The sequence below is a fragment of the Geospiza fortis genome, unplaced genomic scaffold, assembly GCF_000277835.1.
Source record: "Geospiza fortis unplaced genomic scaffold, GeoFor_1.0 scaffold488, whole genome shotgun sequence".
In the NCBI taxonomy this organism is placed as follows: domain Eukaryota; kingdom Metazoa; phylum Chordata; class Aves; order Passeriformes; family Thraupidae; genus Geospiza; species Geospiza fortis.
The window spans coordinates 2025901-2041817 of record NW_005054365.1 but is presented as its reverse complement, the minus strand read 5'-3'; the positions used below and the strand labels follow the sequence as shown (position 1 = coordinate 2041817).

Genomic DNA, 15917 nt, shown 5'->3' with positions numbered 1-15917 from the left:
GTGGCTCCAGCCCTGGCGTCATCTCCGTGGCCTCCTCTGCACTGGCTGCAGCAGCTCCAGCTCCTTGTGCTGTTGGAGCCAGGGCTGGGGCAGCTCTGCAGGTGGGCTCTCACCTGAGCCCAGGGGCACAGGGGCAGAATCCCCTCCTCTGCTGGGGGATCAGCCCAGGACAGAGTTGGACTTCTGCGCTGACATCCCTTGGGCAAAAACACTCATAAAATTAATTTCTTTCCCCTGTCTGCTCCTCCCACAGCACCAGCCCAGAACAGGTCTCTGTTTCTGTCCTTACAGCAAGATGCACACAGATGCAATCACACATCCTGGGTGAGGGGCTGAGGATGGGAAAAGCTGGCACTTTGCTCCAGCAGCTTTAGTAGCCAGACATTTTTTTCTCAGACAGCATCTGGAGCGCTCAGCATGGGCTGGGTATTTGTGAGAGGTCTGACCTCTGTGTCTGTGAGTGCTCTCCAGCTGACAACTCTAATCTGCTTCTATCCCCAGTGCTTCCCTGACAATTCCCTGCAAGATTTGCTCAGGACATTTTGCTATAACAGTGTCACTGTCACTCCCAAGCAGAGATGGGGTACCACTGGCTGAACCTCTGCCAGCATGGAGTTTACGCCCTGTGGTGGGGGGAAAATAGACCACAGATTTTCATAAATAGGGAAAATAGATTTTCAGTCAACCTGACAGTACTCACAGTTCAATTTTGCAAAGAAAACTTTCTGGGTTGGACTCGTAAGAGGATGCAGGCATCGTTCACACATCCTTGAGAGAGGACACTTCTGTGCACCAGCACAAAGGCCACCAGCTGGGCTGGGGGAGACCTGATTTCTGCTTGGTTCAAAGCAAGGGTCTGATTCAGTATCTCTTGACTCACAGAACAGTTTTTTTGACCACAAAGTAATAGTGTCACTGGCTTTGAATAAGAAGCTTTTTAGAAAAGTGGGACATCTTCTACAGCCAAAAATGTCCTGTGCCCCTGGGACAGGGGGTGAAGGTGCTGTGCTACAGATCCCTCTTTAGCATCAGGCAGACTGAAAACCCCAGATGAGTGTCCTACCCACAGAACCATTCAATGCACAAACAGCATGGCTTACTGATCATCTCCAGTGTAGCTACTGCCCTCTTTAAAACAACTTTTTTATAACCTGGAGCAGTATTCTCCCTTTGAATTGCTGAAGAATACAGCAAGGCTTGGTTGGGGTCAATAGAAGGCCATGGACTGGGACACCTGGAGTTTGAAGACAGAATTTGAGCACATTTTATCTCAAGATAAGTTTTACTGAGGTCTTTTTTCCTTAGGCTGATATATGAGACACAGTGGAAGGGCACTGAGATGGTCACAGGGCTACAAGAAGCATGTGGCACACTAGGAAAGGCAGAGGAAAATGGAGTTTTTAAGCCATGACAAGAAAAGGCTGAGGGGGAATCTTAGTCACAGTCTTCTGCTGCCTGAAAGGAGGTTTCAGAAACCATTGATCCACACTCTCCTCAGAGGTGGACAGCAAAAAGTCAGGAGGCAATGGACATGAGCTGCACTGAGGAAAACCCTGGTCAGATACAAAGAATAAAATCTTCCCAATGAGAGTGGTGCACGCTGGGATGAGGACTCAGAGTGCCTGGGGAATCTGCACCCTTGGAGATTTTCACAGCTCAGCTGGACAGGGCTTTGCACGGCATGCAGCCACGCTCGGAGCAGGGGATGGAGCTATGCACCTCCGGGCATCCTTTTCAATGGGACATCTCCCACCACTCCTGGGTCACTCCTCCCTAATGCTATGCCACACTTCCCTGGCACTTCTGGGCTCATGGCCTTTGCAGAGGCAGCGTTTTCTGATGCTCTGCTACACACAGGTACAGCCTCTGCTGCTGTTAGACAGTGACACAAATGGCAATTTACACCACGGTCCCCTGCCTTCCCTTCAGCTCCCCCAGTTTAGTCAGAGCTTACTGCTAGGTTTTTGCTCCAGGCAGGTGTAATGCTTTCCTCCCACTTGACTGATGCTCCACTGAGCCCACACAAAACAAGAGACATAAAGGTGGGTATTTTATTAGGCATTTGTTGGAATAACTTGTTGAGCTGCTCTGAATTCATTCCCATTCTGTTCTTATCACCACAGCATCTGAGTTTCTTCCACGACACGTTAGATAGTGTGACTAATATCTGTTGCATACTGTTTGTTCTGTCACCTTTTCCCAGAGGGAGAAGTGTGTGAAATATTAAGTTTTTGCTGGCCTAATTTTATCTTGTGCCTTGTTTTAACTTGTTTGGGCTTGCGTCTCTCTACAATGAATTCTGCTTGTTCACGCAAAGGAGACAGGCAAAATAAAGATGCTGAGTGCTTCCAGGAGAGGTAGTGAAGTTTTTAATCACTCTGTTCCTTCTTTGGAGTGAATTCCTTGCTGGCTTACAAGAGAGGTCTGACCCTCTTAGAGATGGGCTTTGTCCATTTGGTCAGAGGACCAAATTTCTCCCTTTGCTTTGCCACATGGTAGAAAAAGCATTATAACACTGGGAAGACCATTTCTCAGGACAAACCAACACAGCAAATACTGTCCATAGGAGAGAACTCCATTTATCCCAGAAGAGTTCAGTGTGGGCTTTGGAGCTATGGCCAAGCTCTCCCCATGTCCTATAACATCATGCACTTTATGAGTTTAACATTTGCCCTCATTCAAATGGTAAGGTTTTTTCACCCCCCATTTTGGCTCTTCACAGATCACCCTGAAGAACCTTACTAACCAAGAAGTGGCCACATTTACCTATGGGGATTGGCTGTCCAAGCTGAAAAATGCCACGGGAAGCCTGGTGTGTGAGATGCCAGCTGTCATAAACGACGAGCAGATGATGGAGGACACCACATACACTCTGCAGGTTAAAACCAGTGACATTGGAGGTTGGTCCTTGCTGGGTATTTTATTAATTTTCTACTATAAAGTTTGTTTTTTAACAGTGAAAAAAAAACCCCATCTGCTTAATTTGAAATTATATTTGAAAAAACATAGTTTAGTTGGAATACAACCACTTTGGCTGGCTGTTCACCGCGGCAGTGTCTAAGAGACTCATTCTCATCTGAGCTCTGGCAATAACATATTTAGACACAAGGCCCAGGTCTGACTGCTCTTTGATTCCCTAACAGAAACTATTACCAGACCAAGCTGCAGAGGTCAGCAGCCACATTTTTCTTTTTTGGTCAGGTCCATCCATGTAGGGTCAGAGCTGGTGTGCATCAGGTTTTCAGTCAGCACTGTCTGCCTTGCCTAAAGCAGGCAGCAATAATTCACCCACCTTTCCAAAGTGTTTTGAGACCATTTATCTCAGGCTGTGAAAAAAAAACATTTCTAAATGCACACCGGATAGAAGAGGTGCAACAGAGTATACAGAAAGAGCTTCAAAAGCCAAGAATTGGGGTTTCAATGTAATTTCCTGGGATCACTGCCTCTTTCCATGGGAAATTTTGTCAGGCTGCTGGATGAAATCTGCTGCCACATACAAAGTGAATAGCGCCAAGATGGGGCAAGCCAGACATCATCTTGTTTCAAAGGTGTCTTCCTCAAGTGAGATTCTGTCACACCAGTGCACATAACCAGCTGCTGACCTCCAAATATCTTTTCTTTATCCCTTTGTTGCTTCTTTTTGTTTTTCCCCTCTTCCTCCTGGTTTTATCAGCAGTAATTTATGCAGCTTCTAAGGTTTGATCCAAGAATATCAAAATTTCTCTGGCAGAGCATCTTTGTGCCACCTTACCACTTCTTATCTATCTTCTCTGCTGGTTGCTTGTCTGAAAAACATGCAGTGAAATACAAAAAACAAAAGAGAGAGAGAGAGAGAGAGAGGAAGATTTCTTTATGTATGTGGCCATCCATCTAATATAAGGGTAGATCTTTCTTTGACCTTTTTTGTGAAAACCAGCCCTAACTCACAAAGGTGATGGAAATAGAAGTGAGGGGAGAACAGAAAATGACAGCAGCAGCAGACAGATCTGCCCTTCCCATTGAATGAAGGATGACAGGTATTAATGAAGAAACATTTTATTTCATTATGAACAGCGACAACCAGCAGGAAAGAGCAGATTACAGAGAGGTTTCAGAGAGTCTGTTTGTGATTAGATCACACAGCTCACTGACACAACGCTGAACTTCATCCAGCTTTTCTAAAGCAGGTGCAAGTCATGAACCATCTCCCCCTTTTGATCATTATGTATTCCACAATTACTCCTGGTTGGACCAATTCAGGAAGGAAAGACATTTTATCCTTGCTGATGTTTAAACATGTTCTATCATCTCCTGCCACACTGACATTGTTGAGGAGCAGCAATACCGCACAAGGGCTGGAATCAAATGTGCTTATTTCTAGGTATAAATTATTTCTTTGCAGTGGCTTTCAACTTTCCAGCTTGTAAGAGTCACAGAAAGGGAAAAAAAACCCAAAAACCAGGCAAAATAATCTCACCTATTTGCCACTCTCTGAAAAATTATATTTCTGGTTTTAGTTCCTCCTAGTCTAGACTGTCTCTGGGAGAGATTCATCTGGGAGAGAAGTCCTCATCAGTGGTCTGGATAACTCTCCTGAGGGTCTCTGACTCTTGAGTTTTTCTTCATCAGACTCAGGCAGAGACTTCATTATTAAATTAGGCTAGATGGCTAAAGTTAAGGAAAATTAATCCCACAAAGACGATTCTGCAGCAAACTAGAAAGCACAAGCTACTTCCTCTCCACCACACACACATGTTTAACAACAGCATTGTTTTACATTTTCCTCAAGGAAACATTTAAGTTACATTTTGTCTTTCGCAAAGTCACTCTGCTCCGGTGAAAATTTAACCTACAGAGTTTGCAGCAGGGAACAGCTCTGCTCCTGAAAAGCTCAAATCACCTCTTTTCCACCACCAGCAGTACCTCAGATGATTCTCAGGCTGCACATAGATAAGAGGAGGTTATTAGGGCATACACCTCCCAAGGCAGATGGGAAATCTTTGGACAAAACCAAGGTCTTCATCTCAGATGTAAAGCACAATCTGATTTTCTTCAAGGCAGGACCCATAGACATAGATGCAATAGGGGCAGACCACCTGATGGCTCTTTCTGAGGCACAAAAACGTCCTTTGGCTGGTTAATTTTTACTTTTTCTATGCAGGCATCACATACGTGTTAATGCAATAAAGATGGAGAGTGAATAAATACTGCTTTCTCATTTTCCAGGCATTAATGCAACAGAAGCTTCTTATCTCTGCTGTTATAAGATTAATTAGGATGTTGTCAACTCAGTTCCAACCTACAAATTACATAATTTAGGACAGTTGGTGTCAGCTCATAGTGCCTTATATAGGTCTTTTTCATGTAAAAAGAAAGACATTCTTTGGCCTCAGAAGGCTGTGACTCAAGCCCAGATTTTGTTTAAAAATGAAGCATCTGCTCATATAATCGTAAGGAATTGTATAATCATAGAGATTTCTGTTTAAAGGGTCCTCTAGAGGTTATTTCACCCATTTTCCTTCTCAAAGGAGTGTTGCCAGCTAAGAGTGCCCAGCCAAACACCGGACAACTCCAGGAGCAGTGATGATGCCACCACCTCCTCAAGCATCTGCACCCAGACCTGCACCATATTCCTAAGAAACTTATTTTTCCTCATTCCCAGCCTGAGCATCCCCAGCAACCTGTGGCTTTGGTTTCTTGGGGAATGATGTGACACAGTGCATGGCCCTGTCATGCCTGCAATGGGGCCCTTGTGCACTGCCCCAGCTCCCCTCAGGGCTTCTCCTCTCATTGGTGTGTCCCAGCTCTTGCTCCTCTTCGAATCCACCCTCCAAGCTCTTCTCAGTGTCTTGACACAAATCCAAAGCAATTCAGTTTGGAATTCAAAGCACCAGTTTGAATTCCACTGAGCTCTGGAAACCTCCTGCTAGCTCAGATCCAATCAGAATATGAAAGATACTGCTGCAAACTTTGGGACATCTTCAGCTTCTCTTCAGCATGTGCAAGGTTTATTCCGACCCACACAGAGGAGTTTGCACTTCTCCTTGCTGGATTCCATGGGATTTCTTCTTTTCCAGCCCTCAAGTTTCTCAAGGTCCACCTGGGCTGGAATTCTGGCCTTCGGCGTGTCAGTCACTCACACAAATCTACCCTTGGCTGGAAACCTGCTGAGGAAACACTCTGCCATTGTTGAGGCTGTTGATGATGAAGTCCAGCTCAGTCCTGCACATCCCAGGATCAATCCATGAGCTATTGCACTCATCACCAGCTAGAGCTGGTGCAACCACAGTACCTCCATCTCTTCATTTGTCAGGTTTTTTACAGTTCCTAAATGTCCCTGGCAGTTTCCTGGAACTGGCAGCAACAACAACAACAAAAAAAATATTAGTGACCCAAATAAGTGAAATGTACATTGATTTAACATTTCTGTTTTTTACTTTCCCATCTCCTGCTAATTGCTTGTGAGGGAAATGTCACAGCATGAGACCTTCATAAGCTTCTTCCTGCAGGGACGGTTTTGCTAAGAAACAGTTGGTTCTGTGCTTTTTGAGACCTGGCATTAATTAGGAGCCTGCTCCTTGCAAGGAAAGGGACTTCAGTTTGCTTTGTTCCTCACCTCAGCAAGCTTTGGGGTCATAAAAAGTACTGCCAGATGAACTGCCTGGATCCCTGATGCTTTCTCTTCCTACTTAAACCCTTCCCAGGGAACTGTTGAAAATTGGCCCCAATTTAACATGGGCAGCTACTCGCATGGACACATGTTGCTCTGCCTTTCCTCTCTATGACTCTTTTTCTCCTCTTTTTCTTCTAGCAATTTCTTTTCCCCAATCCTTCCATAAGAACAGTCATGATTTCTTCCTAACTTCTGTATTCAATAATCCTGTGGAAGTGGGACCTTTCTCCAGAAGTTTACAGTCCCCCTAACTTTGTCTCTGCATTGTGTTTGAATGGAGCTGTGGGAAATACTGCCTGTGTGGCTCAAAGTGGATTTGTGATACTCTTGTGCATGAAAGGGCCTGGCAGGAGGTTAGACTTTCAAAGCTGGGCTATCCGAACGAGGGCAGCAGATGCTGAGTTTCTTTGTCAGGCAGATTTGAGCTTGATGGTCTGGTTTTCCAAAATTTGAGGGCCCTGGTTCTGACACAGCAATGACTGTCTGCCCATGTGTAATCTTATTTCTCTCCGTGAATCTGCTTTTATATTACAGTGTCAAAATTAAAATGCAGTCATTTTGGTGGAACTATAAATAGTGCCAGGTGAAAATGTAACACTTGCAGCTAAAACATAAGGTCACTGCAGGTGGTTTGGTCTTGAACTTCCCAAAAGTCAGGAAAACAGCATGGCTGTTTTCTTTGGCAAAATAGGGACAGTAGAGGACAAATGATGCTCAATATCAAATAATATAGATCATCTTGGAAATTTTTTAATTTCCTAGCATATACACAATAAGAAGGTGGAAGGTGGTAGGTCAAACTGTTGCATGAGAAATTGTGACTTTTTCCATTGACTGCTGCATGGTCAAAATTTTGAGAAAGAGCAATATAGAAGGGAGATCTGTTGTGAAGTGGGCCATGAGATGCCAATAGTGGCTTGGTTGATGATCTGTACGTAGCTCTGAAATCCCTGTACCATCAAACACAGCGAGAGCAGGAGGAGACAGACCCCAGCAGAAGGATCCCGAGTGCCACAATTGCTTGGAGAAGGTTGTGGGACAGCAGGAGGGAATGACTGAGTGCTGAAAAAGAATACTGCTTCAGTGGGAAGCCCAGGACACCACTCTGTGGCTAGAAAAGTTATAAAGTATGTTCTTTAACACTCCTCAGCAGATTGCTGGACTCTGCTGGGTAAGTCACTTTACTTCCCCAGCCACTTTGGAATAATGGGAGTTACTACCCTGGCATCCCCTGCAGAGTGCTGTGATGGGCAGTCCTCCATCAGGAACAGAAATTTCTGCTTCCCACTGCACTGCCACCACCACAGTCACTGCACCTCAAGTGCCAGGAGAAAGCATCCAGCTGTATTTGCAGGATGGACTGGAAGAGCTGATTGTCCTCCCTGCAGGATCCTGCGCAAATCCACCGAAATGTCTTGGCAGTGCCCAGAGAAACATGAGCACCCCTGCAGCCTCTTCCAGCCTGCCTTTGCTGCCTCCCCATGCAGCTGGGGCTGGGAGTCAGCCCAGGGTGGCAGGATAACCCTGGGCATTTTTAATAATGGCATTTTTCTCTGCTCTCTCCTTCCAGGAGCAGGCACCGACGCCAACGTGGCCTTGATCCTCTTTGGGGAGTATGGGGACAGTGGCACCCTGCCTCTGAAGGAGTCCAACAAGTCCAACAAGTTCGAGAGGAACCAGATGGATGAATTCAGCTTCTCTGAAATGCTGAGCCTGGGAGACCTCTGCAAAGTGAGGATCTGGCATGACAACAAAGGTCAGGGCAGTGACGGGGCGGTGGGAATGCTCAGGATGTTGTCATTTGAGGGAACACACAGACACAGGGCAGGCTGAAGGCAGAGTCCCCAGCTCTGTTTCAGGCTGGGAAAAATTACCTGGGTAATTTTACCCAGATATTGATTTTTTTATTTTAATTTTTTCCAGGATTTTACGCAGGTCCGGGGAGCTGGTGTCCCAGCTCCCCTGTCTAGACACAACCCTTCAGGGTGCCCCTCTCCCTGGCTGCTGGTGCAGCAGGTCCCCAGACTCAGTCTGAGCTTACAGCCACCTCTGCAGCACTGGGGATGCCTCCCCCAGAGCAAAGCCACCCAGCCTGCTGTCCCAACACACTGAGTCCATCCCCACCTCTCACACAGGCCAGCGTGGTGCTCCCAGAGCAATTTAATATTCTCAGCCTGACACTGACACGTGGGGAAATGCAGCCTGGCATAACACAGCGAGCCTCAGAAGAAAGAAATAAAGATCTGTGTCTGGCTTTATTAAGATCATTGCATCAGCCAGTGAGCACGCAGCGTGCTGCTCAGAGAGACTCTGACACTTCCCTGCTGCTGGACACCCTGACTGGTGTCACAAACTGCAGAGCAGAGCTCAGTGGGACTGTCATAGTCATTTGTGTTGTCATTCAGGCACCAAGAGGTGTCTTGTAACAAATGCATCACTAACACTGCTGTGGTGACATCCCATCCCATCCCATCCCATCCCATCCCATCCCATCCCATCCCATCCCATCTTCATGCAAAAGAGATTATACTGCATTAGCAATGGCTAGCTCACTGGTGGCCAGCCCTTGCTGCAGCCCAAAGGTGAAGCTCCATAGCTCACACAGGCTCACACCTGAGCCACTCTTAACAAAGCTGTTTGGCAGCAATATTTATCACAGTCTGGGAAGAAATGGCAAAGGGACCACCTGGTCATTACCTGGTTGCACTGAGGCAGCTGGTTTATGGCTGGGACGGGTTTCATGCCAGCATTGATGTGATGTGACCTGGCCACCATCCTCTCAACTACTCCAAGCTGTGGCAGATGGGGAAGGCTGCATGTCATGCTCTAGTAATAAAAGATGCTATCTCTGGATTAGACTTTCCCATTGGAAAGTCTTTGAGCGGGAGAAAAAACACATCTAATGGTAGCCTCTGTCTGCAGTGAAATATGGGAGATACATCCACCTAACATGATTGTTTACTCCCAGACACTGCAAGCTCTGAGCTCATATTTATCACTCCCATAACACAGCACAATTTAGCTGATTAAACTCCATAATATCATGTTATATAGCTGGTGCTGAATGCAGTAAGGGAGCTGCTTTCACCTGTTTACTTTGCCAAAACACTAATTCCTTAGATCTGCAGTTTAGATGTAGATATGGAAAGGGCTATTGAATGAGAGTTTTAGCTCAATAAACAGGCTTTTTGGCTGTTCCAAGACTGGTTCAGACATCCTTCTGATAGCTCCAAGAAATCAACATGGACTTGCAGATTTGCTTTCAAATCTATTACCAGCTGAAACGTGTACTAAAAGAACTTTTTCCCCAAGTGGCATCATGGCTCCCTGGCAACTGGCTGTGCTAACAGGATGAAATAACCTCACCAAGCAGAGCTGATCCTTAGGGCTCAGGCACATGGACAGACTGGGATGCAGGAAGGTGGGAACTGGATCAGATCAAGGGTCTGAGCAGCTCTTTCCAGCAGCAGCATCACTGGCTGCCTGAGGAAGAGGACGGGCTGAACGTGTAATCCTTTCACAATCCTCTTCATTTCGCATGATGAATAGCTCAGGGCATTTCCTGAAGTGGGTATCATTTTTGTCCATTAAATAATTTCCAGTGATTTTTCTCATTCGAGGTCTTGCCCAGGCCCTTCAGGTGCCATTGGCACCCACACATCCTGTGGCAGTGAGTCCCATGAGTCTGCTGCCTCCTGCGGGATGAGCAAACCCTTTTCATCCAGGAGGGTTTTGTTGCCTTTCCCTTCTTGCACAAGTGATCACAGTTCACCCTCTGAGTGCCACTGGTCATGCTGCTGACACAGGTTGGTAATTGCTGGCTGTGTGCAGCTGCTTGGTGGCAAAGGGAGGTAACAGAGTTTAGCCTTAGGTTAAGCAGTAAATAGGCTCAATTAGTTTAAATTTGCTCTGGGCTAAGAACTTGTACCCAGATTACCACCACAAGTCAGCTAAAATACAAAGCTGGGTGTCTAGAACCTAAAATATGTATATAAATACACATGGCAGCCTCATATTCTCTTTCCTTATTTCCTCATAACACTGGTTTCCACTTATAAATACTAGTCCTTACCAGGCCTGTCTGACAGCAAGGTTAATTTAAGCCTTGGATAAACACCATGCTCAGGTTTTGTTCAGCAAAAATGTTCTTGCTTTTCCCCACAGAAAGAAGGAAAACAGTTGTTTAAATCATAACATATGTTGTCTACATTGTTCTTGCATTAGTCATGTGAAAGGCATCTCCTATCTAAAACTTCACACAATTCAGCATGACAGTTTGTTGGGTGGGTAGAGTATTTATTACTGCTGAGATCCAGGATATAGCTATCCTTTAACTATATGCCTGCTCCCTATATATAATTTATATAAATTGGCTGTGGCACTACCTAGAAATTCCTGGCTGTATTTCTTTTAAATGAGTAGTAGGGTCAGGGGTCAAGTATGTTTTTTGTCAGATGTGTGAGGGACTTTGGGTATTAAATAAAAGTGTTTGTATTTACCATTGCTCTGAGGCTTCAGATGTTCATCATTCTTTCTTTACCTCTTTTCTGACTTTTTTGGACTAAATGGTTCTCTACCAATGGCCTGTGGAAGGCTTGGCCTCACACTGGCCCACCCCATTGCTCCTTGAGTCCTGAATACTTGGAGCATGCTTGGTGTTCTTTTCCTGATCTTCTAAATTATCAGTCTCAATCACAGAATCACAGAATCACAGAATCACAGAATCACAGAATCACAGAATGGTTTGGGATGGAAGAGACCTTAAAGATCATCTCATTCCCCCCCCTGCCATGGGCAGGGACAGCCCACCCTCCCAGCCAGCAATTCCTAATTCCCAACAGCCCAAAATCTGTCCCTGCCCTCTGGCCCTGGGAAGCCATTGCCTGGGTGCTGTGCCTGCATGCCTTGTCCCCAGTGGCTGTGCAGCTCTCCTGGAGCCCCTGGAGGCCCTGGCAGGGGCTCTGAGGTGTCCCTGGAGCCTTCTCTTGTGCAGCTGAGCAGCCCCAGCTGTGCCAGGCTGGCTCCAGAGCAGAGGGGCTCCAGCCCTGGCAGCATCTCCGTGGCCTCCTCTGCACTGGCTGCAGCAGCTCCAGCTCCTTGTGCTGATATTTGGGGCCAATGACAACACCACATGAGGTGCCCCATCAAGGTTAGTTAGGAGAAATACCAACCATCCAAAGGCTTCCTTCTCCTTGCCATATCAAGACGCCAACAGCCTGCCTGTATTTCAGGATAAAATGCATTTAAATGCCTTTGCCCATCGTGTTCACTGTGCCATGCACCACAGCTCAGCATCCTTCTCCCTTGGTGCAGCCTTGCTGCAGTGGCTTCGCTCCCAGTTCTCATCTTTTGTTTATCCTTTCACTGAAATTTGACTGCAGTGGGGTGTTCAGAGTTGAAGAGACAGTAATTGCCATGGCAAGCCTATCAGGAGGTCTTTAAATTGCAAACACCGTGTTTTCATCCTCTGGAAAAGCACACCGGTTTTATGGTCCCACTTTAATGCTTTTAAATGCCATTTTCCCCACAAAAACTGCTGAGTGACATCTCTGTATGAGACATAAAGGAGGAATGAAGCCCCCATCTAATTTCTCTAACTTCAGTAAAAATGATTAGGGAGGAAGTTGTTGCTCATTTGAAAACGGGCAGCTTAAAGACTTCACAACTGCAATTTCAAGGAACTTGCTCCTGATTTTTTTAGATGTTTAGAGCTCACCAGTGAGATTCTGGTAACAGCAAAGTGATATGAATGAAATTTAGTTTTAATTTTGCTCCATGTCTTTTTATCTTGCCCCTGTTTACTTTGAGATAGTGATGTTCAACCTAATATATTTAGACTCCCTGAGCAAATTTAATCACTTCCAGACTCCCCATCTCCTGATCTCAGATAGGCACTATGTATTTTCTCATATCTCAGTTCATTTACTTCTACATTTATGCAAGATCAGTATCTGTAGGTCTGTAGAAATGCTGGCTTTCTAAATATAGGCCTCAATTTTTTTAAAAAAAATTTTTTGGTCTGCTATAAGGACTAAATCACCACTCTGGAAGAATGACGGAAAGTTTGTCAGCATCTCAGTAACAGAACTGTTTACCTAGAAAAAGGCTGGTTTCCCTCCTGTTTTATGTGGCAGGTTTTTGGGTGTTTGTTTGTTTGTTTTTGGATGGCTGATGCCTTTTTCTCCATGGAACAAGGAAGTATGGGAAATCTGGACTTAGCTCCCTCATCTGCCTGAGTAGATTTGAACCCAGGTGATAAGCAGTCTGTCTAAAGTAATTAATTTCAGATTCTTGATTATCTCAGTTGCCATCAACCAAGGGGAGCCAGGAAGAGTCTAATTATGGATAAACCAGACTTTTCTGCGTTGTGGGAGCAAAGACAAAAGTAAATACCAAGGTTATGAAACCAAACTTCTTCTTTGCCTCAGCAAGGCCTTTCTCTCAATTCACCAACTGCTCTGACATTGTCCAGCAGAGTTTTAAATAGCCCAGCTGCCCCAGTGACTCCTTTTGGGTGGCTCTTCCAAAAGAGAAAGTATCTTATTCCCTTTTTGAGTTGGACTCAAGTCAAAACAGTTAATATACCCTCCGTTTTCCTTTCCTTTCCCTGAAGGAATTACCTTTTCCAGGAGCAGTCTCTTGACTCAGATGTTAAATGGCCCAGGCCTTGAACTCACAGCACACAGCCATTCCAGAGGTCTGGTTCTGCAATTCATGGACATGATTCCAAGCCTGTGGGGCGCTTGTAGGCCATAAATTATTTTTAAAAAAAAAACCAAAGAACTGTCTTTTTTAGCCCTTTGTAAGGATTTACTCAGCTATCAGGCCCGAGAAGGGCTTTTCTAAGCCCTACCTCTCAGCTCTGGACTGTTGCCTCATAAAATCTGCTGATCCTCAGGGCAGATTTGTTGAAGAGTTTCTGCTTTAAATAAAAAGTGAGAGGACAAGAAATAGATGTGTAAAACTGCCCTAGGAGAGGAGAGTCCATCACACTCTCTGTTTTGCTGGTGGCTCGGTACAGAGGAAGACAATGCCAACTCCTGCACATCCTTCTGCATGCATGGAACAACTACAACTCAGACTGGGCTCAAGTGGGGGTAGACTTGCAGCATGCCACCAACTGTGGCATGGCTGATTAGTCCTTCAAATTGTCCAAATCTGGCCTCAGCACCTTGGGAGATGCCAGCAGTGAGCCACAGAGCCCCCTCTCGTGTGCCTTGCACCTTCCTCTCTCTTCAAGGCCAGGTTTTTCACCCAAAGGTGTTGTCACAGAGATAAGGATTGCACCCTGTGAGGATTATGAGACCCTGGCACAGAGGAACTGTGGCTGCCTCACCCTGGAAGTGTCAAAGGCCAGGTTGGACAGGGCTTGGAGCAGCCTTAGATAGTGGAAGGCATCCCTGCCCATGGCAAGGGTGGAATGGGATGAGTTTTAATCTCCCATCCATCCCAAACCATTCCATGATTCCATGAAAGGTGTGCTACAGGTGTTACAGCTTAACCAAGAGATACTGCCAAGGTATCACAGTCTAGAAGTGACATGAAGCAGAAAAAAACACGTAAAGAATTCAAATTGCAGACCCACAGAGAACACAAAGCCTTTGGTGTTGACCTTGTGCATTCATTCCTTTCCAATCTCGTGAATTGCAGAACCTTTCAGAAGGAGCCCAAAAGGACAGATGTAGCCTTAGAATTATCATTTCTGTAAAAGCTTCTCTTTTCTACAGGCCTCTTTTGCTCCTCTTGGGGACAAATTATCCTGCATCCTTTGTAAAAGCTTTTGCTTCAAGTATCCCTCTATAAAATACAAAATTTCCTTCAATCACAAGAACATAATCTGAGAAACTGTTCCATCTCCTGTTTGAGTTAAGTGTTTTTGCACAGGAGTAGTTCATCTGTAAAATGTGAGGGCTGAGGAGTGGGGTGTGTCTGAGGGTAATTTATGGGTGGTTTTGACCTGAGTCAAATCCTGAACTCTGAACAACTTGCAGAGACAACAGAGGAGAGGGGGCGCAGGGCACCTACTTTCTAAAACTATCCCAAGTGTTAATCTTCTGCTTTCTCAAAGACTGTGAGAGGTTTTTTTTGCATTGCCTGTCTGCCCTGATGAGAAATGTTGTGGTGTGAACCAACATGAGCCTAAAGGAGAGATACACAAAATGGATCTATTTTTATTCTGCCACTGGCTTGCTGAATGACCTTGCGTAAATCACATCCCTGTACCTCATTTTCAATTATGTAAATTAGGGATAAAAATTATTCACCTTCCTAGAGTGTTTTGAGACGTACTGGTGCACAGCTAGATGCTATGATTTTAACACCTCACAATTAATGCTCCGTTTCTAGCGGTTTGAAGCTGCTATCAAAACTCCCACCACTTTCTGGGTGATGCCTCACGAGGTGGGGTTTAGGGATGAATGCTCACCTCACCAGGCAGGGGACAAAAAAATGTCAGAGAATGCAAGGCTGATGAGCTATCTGTGCTATGGCCGTCACTTCATGTGTCAGAAAACGTGAAATTTTTTAAAAATAAATAAATAACAAATGCAGTTAAGGGGCTGAGGAGTGCTGGCTGGTGGCTGTGAATGGCTTGGCAGCAGCAATTCTTCACTGGCCCTTGAGCAGTCAATGTCCCTAGCAGGAGGGATTTTTTACTCCTGTGGAAACATAAGCACCAGTAATGACTACTATTATCCTTGATCAGACATCAGCTGCGTCCAAAACCAAACCAGAAGAGATACTGCTACAGAAAGTTATGGGATAGAGAAGATAGTCAATGAATATGGCTGGAGAAAGTGGAGACTTCCATGGACGTGTGTGTATCCAAGCATGGATGTGGCTCTGACTGCAGATTTGATCCCACCAGGACTTTATTTGCCAGGAATAGTTAATATTCACCAAAGCAAGGTCAGGGACCAGGTGCCTGCTGAGCACTGAACCCACCACACTTGTTCCACCCCATTTTTTTCTCCCATCCTCCCATGTTTCTGCAGGTGTCAGAATGGTTTAATATTCTAGGGGTGAGTACAGGCAAGTCATGGCTGTTCCTGAGAGAGGCAAAAGAAGCTTCTGGTGCTGCAGGCTGGGGTTTTAGCTAAATGAAGCAGTAATGTCATTATCTGTGTTTCATCTGCGCTTCTACCGTCAGGCTCAATTGTGCTAATCACTGCAGAAATGGGTGACAAGGAGCTTATAATCCAACCTGTCCAATGTCAGGAAAGCACAGACTTCCAGCATCACCTGGGGAAAAAGGAAAAAAGGTCCT

General features: G+C 45.5%; 1 protein-coding gene across 1 annotated transcript in view; it reads left to right on the top strand.

Moving 5' to 3' along the window:
• Positions 1 to 15917, top strand: part of LOXHD1 (lipoxygenase homology domains 1) — a 150622-nt gene that overhangs the window by 124254 nt on the left and 10451 nt on the right. The window contains exons 37-38 of the mRNA XM_031059646.1: positions 2723 to 2900; positions 8223 to 8408. Of these exons, the coding sequence (XP_030915506.1) occupies positions 2723 to 2900; positions 8223 to 8408 (364 nt within the window). The remainder of the gene's footprint in view (positions 1 to 2722; positions 2901 to 8222; positions 8409 to 15917) is intronic.